Here is a 9,746-nt window from a genome sequence, read left to right as displayed (position 1 = left end):
CTGAAATTTGTCGTTAAAAAAATCTGAGCATGCAACTTTTAAAAAATGCTCGCCTTACTAAGCATATGCATGGACGTTTGTGCAGTGGTTCAGTGACTTTAATAAAGGATAAGAAGCCAGACAAAGATGCCTTTAAACTGAACTTGGTTACTTATGTGTTGTAATGGAGCATGTTTTCACGAGTACGAACACGGGGACATGGAATGCGGACGAGTACGAGCACGGGAACGTAGAATGTGCGGACGAGTACGAGCACGGGAACATGTAATGTGCGGACGAGTACGAGCACGGGAACGTGGAATGTGCGGTCGAGTACGAGCACGGGAACGTGGAATGTGCGGTCGAGTACGAGCACGGGAACGTAGAATGTGCGGACGAGTACGAGCACGGGAACATGTAATGTGCGGACGAGTACGAGCACGGGAACATGGAATGTGCGGACGAGCACGGGAACGTGGAATGTGCGCTCGAGTACGAGCACGGGAATATGGAATGTGGACGAGCACGGGAACGTGGAATGTGGACGAGTACGAGCACATTGTCATGAGTACGAGCGAGAGTACGAAAAAAATGTACTTTGAGTATAAGTACAAGTGCAACACTGCTTATGCACAATGGACATGGTCATCTTTCTGTGTGCATTATCTGATTGTCATATAACTGGCTGCCTACTAAAAATTGCACGTTGTGCAGTATCTTAGTCACGCTTCAGAGTCACGCTTTAGATACGGCATGCACTATACCAAACAACTTGGACTGCTCAGTGCTCACATACTTTTGAAGGATTTTTCAATGTCCCAACACTTAGGTTCCTCTTAGGTAATGAGCTGCTCATATGACAGGAAACTGCTTGTGGAAATCTCATTAACATGTACGGTACATGTACATGACTTTTGTATAGGCCTTCATTTGGCCTTTACTCGAGCGTTTTCCTGATACGTATGGTGAAAGGGACAAACCCATTCCCAACACACGGTAGACGTTTTATTTAACTTCCAAATAAAACTTTCTCTGCACTTGTTTTCACAAGTTATTGTCATCACGTTTTGGTACCACTTTTACAAATAGCGATAGTACATGTACCGGTTCTCGTAAATGTGAACTTTCCCAAGAACGGTAGCAAATCCTTACGTTTAATTCTTTGATCGTGCATGTCAAACCGACAGAGGTTAGAGATACCTCTGACAATAATTCAGGCGCGTAGCTTTCAAAAGGTCTTCTAGGAAGAGTGCAATGCCTCACTCAATTCATCATAAAAATATTCTGACCGTATCCAGGTTGACTGTCACACTATTTACTTGTTAATTCCGGGACTCATCTGAAATGAAATTCTTGGAAACCATTTGCTTTCAGTTAAAAGAAGAAATGGGAAGGCTTTTGAAGGGAATACTTTGGGATTCCCCACCTACCGTTAAACTCTTTAATAGTATTCATTTATCCATAGACTTACTTTTCCAGTCTAGCTTCTGCGGCGCGGAAACTTGAAATTGTGTGTGAAAATTCAACGCGCACGTACATATATACAAGAGCGCATAACAAAATTCACGTCCCTTGACATACAGACTGGTGGGATACCACGCGTTGCACAGCCCCCACTAGATAAGTAGAGTTCATCATAGTAACGATATAGGCTGAAATGATGTAAAGAAATCATTGTGGAACATTTTTATTACTGTGAAGTTCCTGAACAGACCTAAAACTGCAAAGTCAAGAACTGCTGGGATGCGTAAATGAGGAACTGTATAGAAATAGAAGGGGAATGACAAGGGTTTTCAGTTCGGGTGGTTGGTGGGATGTTACAGTTGGAAAGCCTGCGGCCGCATCATGTTCATGGTCAATCGTGTGGTCATGTGTACGTAACAAACGTCCGTCATGTATATGGGAAAAAATTCCCGTCGCAAACATGTCCATAACTTCCGACTGTATTATCAAAAGACGTAAAGAACCGTGAAAACTTGAAAAGCACGCATCATGCACGCACAAAAGTAATGCAAAGTTTATTTCTCTCAATAAAGGCTGGCCACATTTGCAAAATGAAAGATTGGGTCAATTATGTTCATATGCGTGGCCCAACTGCATCTATGTCCTGAATGTGCATGCGTGTACATAGGTATATTCCACATGAATTAATGAAGAGAAGCAAAACAATGCAAGCAAAAGAAAAACCTTATTAAAAGACTACTACTACCAAATCATTTAGTGATCGTATAAAAATGAAACTCAAGTGAATTAACGCGGCCACGTATACATTTCTTAATTACCACTCCCCAAACCAACTGTCTCAATGTTCCAACTGTGTCCACGACATACAGAGTTAACCCTCACCATGCTATTACAAGAGACATGTCTAAACCTTTGCAGTTCCTTGGAGCTAAAAATTAAAAAAAATGTTATAAAATTAAATTGCAAGAACTGGATGATTCCGGTTTTTAAGGGTTTGACATGTTTATATTATGATTGGGATGAAACAATTTTGTATATTAATGACGTCACTGCATTCCACTTTTTTTGTTTTCTTGGTACTGACGTGGAGTTTGGACATGGAGGCAGGAGCCTATTAATGTTTTTTAGTATTCAAAAAAGTGTGCAATATAATGGCAAATGTTCTGGGTCTTTCTGGCCCCGTTTTGCACTGAGGAAACTGTGCTGTAGATGGTTTAGATTGGTTTCTGCAAATCTGCATCTAAATTAAGTCTCGAGCAAAGCTACTGATCCCATTTTTAAACTTCGGCTTCTTGCTGTTGTATTTGAAATATTTGTGATTGTTCATCTGATTATCTTTTCACGGCTATTTTCTTTTAAAGTGTACGTTGTGGTAAAGTTTTGACGGGTCCGTAAAACTATAGCGCATGGTGCATACTTACATACCGTTCGGAGTGGGGGACACTAGGCCTACAGCCTACCTCTTTTCGATCATGTGGGGGAGCTTCCACAACCGACTGCCTCCGGCTAAAATGCCGCTTTATGAACGGAATTGAGCCCTAGGAATTTTGGGCAGTTTGAGTACACGTATTTCATTGAAACTGCATTTATATCGCCTGAATCTACATCGTTGTAGTCTGGCACCTACACGTTAAATTTTAAAATGTCAAGTTATGCTTCCGTTACCTTCGATATTCAGCGAAGTAATGCGCTGCATGGCACGGTCAAATTATCAAATGCTATTATACTTAACCAAATCAACCTCTTTTTGACTTCAAAGTCCATCCCTCGCTTGTCACCAAGCAAAAGTCCATACCAAGAGGCAAGGCCGGACAGTACCAACCAAGCAATTCACCACAAAAGCAGTACATTTAAATTGTTAAACTTAATTTTTATTGACAGTGGGGACAAACACTGTTTTCTGTCCGGCACACCCTTGGTCTTAAGTTATTCTGAAGTTTCCCAAAACCAACAACGAAACAAATCACAACAAAGAATGTGTATTATGTAAGCCTAGCATTAAGTTTGAAGACCGGGAAAAGCGCAAGAAGGCATTTTCCATACATTATGTTAGTTCAAATTAATGTACTCTACTCATGCTTATGCTAATTGCTGAAATCTCACGCTACCAATCAAACGTATTGCCCTTCCAAAACTACGACAAAATGCCCACCTCATTGCATACACATGTACTCTAAAACATGGCCTCCTCGTTTTGTCATATTCGGAGTGGGAAACCGACAGAACGCACAGGTCTTAACAACCAGAAGCAGCTGGGGTTCAGAGGAATCCAGGCACACGTTTACGGAGACCTCGTTTGGTCGAAATTCATTATACATGTGTGAACAGCCGTCGTTCGATTGCACCCGCTAAACATCCCATAGTAAACGGTGTCTTAAGTATCACGATTTACTAAAAATAAAGCCGACGAGCGGTACGGTACACAAGCTAACGATGTGCTGACTACTGCACCGAAAATCGCCTTTGTGGTAAACAATTAAAACACACTTTTGGGGATGCCATGTTTGTTGATGTTTGATGCCCACAATCGGTCTATTATGGTATCCGATCAGCGTGTAGTGATCTCTGGGCCACATTAGTAGACTAACATTACTTTCAATACTGAAAAGGGCAAGCGTACAACTTTGGCCAGTGCAAGATGTTTTGCATTTGGAAATAAAAACAACTGATAATCAAATAAGGTTGTAACTCACAGAAGCTGTGACTGCAGAATTCACTAAGATCCGAAGATTACATGAAAAGAAGTCTTGTTTCTTTACTAGCGTTCTTCTTGATTGATCAAGTAGCACTTCTTCACTGAAATCTCTTTAAAATGTGGTCAAGTGTTTAAAGTTTAACCAACGTCTTAAAAAGGAAAATAGGTAAGAAAGAATTGTCAGGTGGCCTTAAGATATGTTCTTAAAATTTTGTTAGACGCAAAGACCTCGATTTAAAACCAAAAAGCATAACATTTGACAATGTTTTGATCAAATTTCAAACTCAAGCTGAAAAATATTCCATTATCTCCACGGTATCCAGATATATATTTTTTCTTTACTTTAATCCGCTACGACTACTGATGACATATGCTTTTCATACTTTGTCTCCATTTATTTAACAATTTTAAAACATGTATACTCTCTTAACCCCAAAGAGTGAGACAGGGGACAAGACGTTGAAATGCACTCTAAATGTAGACTGAAATACATGTCGTTTGAAAATAGAACCTCTTCCAGGAGAAACTCTCGTGAAATGTCGATCTACTCACTCTTGATCGAAAGAGTACATTTCACTCGAGTTCGTCTTGTCCCTAGTTTCAATCGGTGGGAGTGAATTTTCACTCGAATTGAGTGAATTTTCACTCTGTGGACTTTAGCGAGTAGAATCCAATTTCCGAACTACCGTGCACACCAATCAATGTACAATATACAACTCTTAATTAACTATGAATACTGACTTCAGTAACAAGGTAAACATGTATAACTTTTACGGTAAGAGATGCTCCCTGTCATCAGGCTTGTCATTTGCACTTCTACTAATCGTCACTGGCTTACTTAGAAAAAACTGACGTTAAGCTAATACGGTTCAAAATGCTTGAGACACGCACAATGTACTGTTGTCAAATGTACTCTTGTCAAATGTGCTCTTATGTTCGATATATCCCCTCAAACTGCCAGGTCCTGTGGTAGACAAGGAGGATGGCAGGAGCTCGTCAGCCACACTTATGTTGTTTACAGCACTAGAAACAGCAAGAAGAATCAACTTCAAAAATATATAAAACAGGCCACAAACACTTCCCGTAAATCCTAAAAAAGAAGGAAACCTACGAAGAAACCCTGACCATGTGGAATCGACAACAGGTGTTCACTTGAAGCTTGATTTTTAAACTGTGTGTTCAGGGTGCTTACTGTTCACATCTCTAACAACTCTTCTCCAAGGTTTCACTGAAGTATCGTTCCTAATTCAAGTGCATTTTGGAAGAATACGGTCCTTTTCAAGTGCAGGATTCAACACCCAGCAGTCTGGAATTAACCCACACACAGTTTGCATGATGGTGCCATAGAGCTATACAGTATTGATTTTGTAACAATTCCTTGTGTCTGGCACAGGATAGTGAATCACTACAGTTGTGATCGTCCCCCTTGCAGTTGGGACTTATCCTATAAGTAGGCCACAGTATACACAAGTTACGACCAAAGTGATGGCAAAACGTTAGTGCCTGATATCCTACAAAATGACACTGACATAAAATTTTGATCAGACATTTTTATATATTACCGAACTCTAAAACAGAGAATGTGTGGGATTTGCTTTGTTGTTCGATAATTTAATGTATTTCTCAGCGGCTGATGCGCAGACGATAGCCAGCTGATGGCTACATACCACACTCAGAGTCCGGGATTAGTATTCACAAACATTACAATGTTAGCAATATGAATGAGCAGCAAAGCAGTACACAGTCAGTTTTTTAAACAGAAATATCAGCACTGTCCCAACAAATCAATCTCTATCATAAAGTGTTTAAAGAAGCTTTAATTTTTACTACTTATCTGTCAATTTTTAATTCCTGTGTCGCATTGAATGGTATATCAATACTCAAACACGAATGTGGAACATACAGAAATGACAGCAACATTTTACTTTATGACGACATAAAATATTTAAACGCAATTCATGAACCATTGAGTAAAATCTTCTTTCGTGCGGTAAAGCATAAGTAAAAATACTCAATTGTGCCTTTACCCTTATTAACAAATAAGAATGTACTCATTCTACTGGCAGACACCAAACAAAATCTTCAAAGGGTACACAGATCTTTAACAAAATTACTACACACTGTAAGAGTCACTCTTTAAAACAATTGTTCTCCCACTAAAACTTTTAATCTGAGTATTTTTTCCTGAATTCACTGTGCTTCTCTCAGTAAATGTACATGCCTAAGCAAAATGAGGCAGCTTGGTTGTAGTTTACAATCCCTAGTCTACAACCCATTAAGCAGTTAAGCCCCTTTACTGACAATTCCCTGCCTACTTCTTGTACTTAGGGATGCAGTGGTGTCACTATCTTACCAAGGTGAAAATTAAGTAACTAATGGTTACTGCGGGTTCGAATCGCACTAAGGTGCCCGCAACCTTTGGCAAAGCACTTCACCCTAACCTTTGAACGCAGAGCTGGCAATGAGTAAAAAGTATTGATAAGGCCCGGTGTGCTTCAGGTTGGCTATTACGACTGTTTTCACTCTCTGTGGAGCTGAGAGAGACGTAGGAAAAAGTCGGCTTATTGGGCAGCAAAGAATTCAAAGTAATGAACTGCAAATACTGAATGTTTCACTTCCTGCAATGATACCAATAGTATCATGAAGTGACCAATGCAATGTTCCACTTACGGAGGCAGAGCTTATTGGAATAGAGCTTTCCACCTGGCACTTCACAAATTATTCTTTTCATTACCTGAATGTAACACACTCAATTATCTGAACAAATACATGGTAAGGACACCTGGCGCAATTCATATGTTAGGACAAATCAATTCGTGTCACGGGATAACAATTCACCAAAAAGATGACGTCTAATATCTGGAAATTCTCTCAGACTACATAAATTGATTACTCCATCCTTCTCCCTGCAGCAAAACAGCTTCAAACAATCATGGTGAAATTTCCACACCCTTGGCCTCAACTCTACAGTAACCATGAGAAGGTAAGTTGAGAGACGGTGGGTAAGGTGGAGGGAAGCAATCCCGCAGAGAACTGACACAGACATCACTAAGCCAGACCAGAGAAAACCTCCATTTTCAGCTATACCAATAACAAAGCCCGACAAGCACTACATGCATGTACACCTTAATGATGTTAAACAAGACACAGACATACATGTACTGTACCATACAAACAGTTTTGCTGCTAGATTTGCCAAAGGCACCCTACACATAAATGCAAATTGCCAAAACATGTTAATCCAAAATAATACAATTCATGTGTCTATTACAGACTACAGACTCTGTTTATGAACTATGTTTTCTACTCTGTATGATCTAGTTCTTGCATGCAAATGATGCAAGACCCGACCAATTTTCAAGTGAATGAGGACAAAGCTGTAAAATCACAAGATAGGAACACACCTGAGTTTGGGCACATAGTGAAAATACCATGTAAGTGTACACTGTTGGCAATACTGATTTACATTTTAGGGTGAAGAGTGTAGCTCAGCACAGATTCCACAAGGTGTCTTAGGGCATCCAAATCTCGTTTTTAAAAGACCAAGCCATTAAGCCCCACCCTATGGTCTTTGACCAATCACAGCTGTGATTCTTGTCCAATATACATGAACGTGTACAAAAGTCCAACACGTGTGCACATACCGATACATGCGCAGCTGGCACATGCAGTACGGCATTGGAAAGACGCAGATGTTAACTACGCACGTGTGAAGTAGGCGGGGCTAGCTGGATAGGTCTATTACTTGGAAAATGGTCAACTCGAATCAAGAATCAGACATTGTTGTCCACACTCTCTTTCAGCTAAACAAAGTACACATGCTCAGCTGGGAAACTGTCCCCTGGTTTTCTACAACCGACCAAAAACTGCTGAAAGATTCACATCAAAAACAGAACCCTTCTGTGAACATGCACACCTCAAGATGCATTGGAAACTGAAATTACATTGACTGTTATCCAATTCTGATCTTGGAAACTTATGTGCAGGACACCAGTGCCTAGCATTACCAAGATAACACAGATGGCAGACGAAGTAAATTAATATACACAAAGTCCATTAAATATTCCTTCCAAAAAGGGGAGAAAAAGCTTCATAAATTACACACAACCGGCTGCACAAATGGTGTTTGTTTTCCAAGCTGTAGATAGATTCTCTAAATCAATATCTATCTAGGACACACTCCCGGAGGAGTTGTAGGCTAGACTGGGAGGGAGTGAGGGTGAAGACAAGTCACCACATTGACACTACACGACAAGCTGCACAAAGCTGTTGTACTGAGTGATGTTCCTTTTCAGGATGTCAGAGCAGGGTCCCATGACACGCTCAAAGCGTTCCCGATCCAGCTTGACACACTTGAGTGAGCCGCGGGCAATGACAGTGGCAGCGCGGGGTCGATTCAGGACAAGAGCAATCTCACCTGGAATCAAAAGTACCAATGGACGCAGAAAATTAAGAATGGTTTATGACAAAAATGGTTCAAATATACATGTGGGCCAGCAGCCACTTCCACTACCCTTGATAACTTTTGTCATGTGATGTGCACCTTATACAAAACTGCCAATGGTTTCCTTGCACACATGCTTTAGCTTTACTTGGTGCAAACTACATGACCAAATTTCTGACAAAAACCATATAAACAGGTCGTGACAATTTGCAGTAGTGAAGAGTCCATCAGAGATCCCTGGAATTCCATCACATGATCACGGGTTCACAATAAGTCATTCAATCTTTAACCAAATCACGATTACATCAAATGAACTATGACAGAAGCATTCCTTTGTCATTGTTTGACATGTTTCTTGAAAGGACTTTTGACCAGCCTTGTGAACGGACTTGTAAGAGGACTTTAGGACTAGACTACAAAACTGCCCAGACCATTTGCTGCTAAAATCATCCTGCCTATAAATCACTTTAACTTTTTACAGTAAGTTTATTAACAAGGCTACTTTGCACTCCATTTTAAATTGCAAACCTATTCACTGGTTGTCACTTAAAACACTGGTGTATGTATGTACATGTACTGTTGTCAAATACCAGAAGTCTGTTGGCAATCAACCATGCGAACAGGGTGCAGTTTAGTTCATTCTCCCTGCTCCAGGAAGACCATGGTCCCTGTTTTTCTCATTTGAACAAAAAACCTTTCAAGCACAAATCTCAAGGTTCACGAGTAATATGTGAGTGTTCATTACAATTATGTTCCAAGTCTGATCGTATTGAGAGCCTTTTTTTTCAGGAGTGTGAAATGTGGGCAGCAGTTTGTCAACTTAGTACCATTATCATTAGCTTGGTACTTTATGGCCCTTTAGGCCTCTCCAAGCCAAGGGATCATCTATTTTGGGGCAAAACAAGATGACTTTAAAAAACAACTGTTCACAATATGTCACTAACCTCAAAATCAGGAGCTCTTTGCATGATTCACATGTCTTAAGCATACTCAGGACTGGTGAACAGTATTTGGATGCAGTAATGCCAACCATTGAATGGAGATATCTGTGTATATTCTATAGCACTGATAATGACCACATATGTCATACGAGGGTACTTGATGCTTCATGCCCTATGCTATTTTGCTTCATGGGAAAACTGCTTGGGAAAATGTTCACTGTTA

General features: G+C 40.3%; 2 protein-coding genes across 4 annotated transcripts in view; one reads left to right on the top strand and one right to left on the bottom strand.

Moving 5' to 3' along the window:
• Positions 1-9,746, top strand: part of LOC110985589 (leukocyte receptor cluster member 8-like) — a 115,088-nt gene that overhangs the window by 58,678 nt on the left and 46,664 nt on the right. The window lies entirely within an intron of this gene.
• LOC110985593 (cAMP-dependent protein kinase regulatory subunit-like) overlaps positions 3,293-9,746 on the bottom strand; it is a 34,363-nt gene continuing 27,909 nt past the window's right edge. For all 3 annotated transcript variants that reach the window (XM_022246721.2, XM_022246722.2, XM_087138584.1), the window contains exon 10: positions 3,293-8,555. In XM_022246721.2, the coding sequence (XP_022102413.1) occupies positions 8,383-8,555 (173 nt within the window). In that variant the 3' untranslated portion in view covers positions 3,293-8,382. The remainder of the gene's footprint in view (positions 8,556-9,746) is intronic.

The sequence above is a fragment of the Acanthaster planci genome, linkage group LG07 (genome assembly GCF_054643075.1).
Source record: "Acanthaster planci isolate LZ-2023a linkage group LG07, COTS_SCS, whole genome shotgun sequence".
NCBI classification, from domain to species: Eukaryota; Metazoa; Echinodermata; class Asteroidea; order Valvatida; family Acanthasteridae; genus Acanthaster; species Acanthaster planci.
The sequence above is the reverse complement of the archived record's forward strand: the minus strand, read 5'-3'. Positions and strand labels throughout refer to the sequence as shown.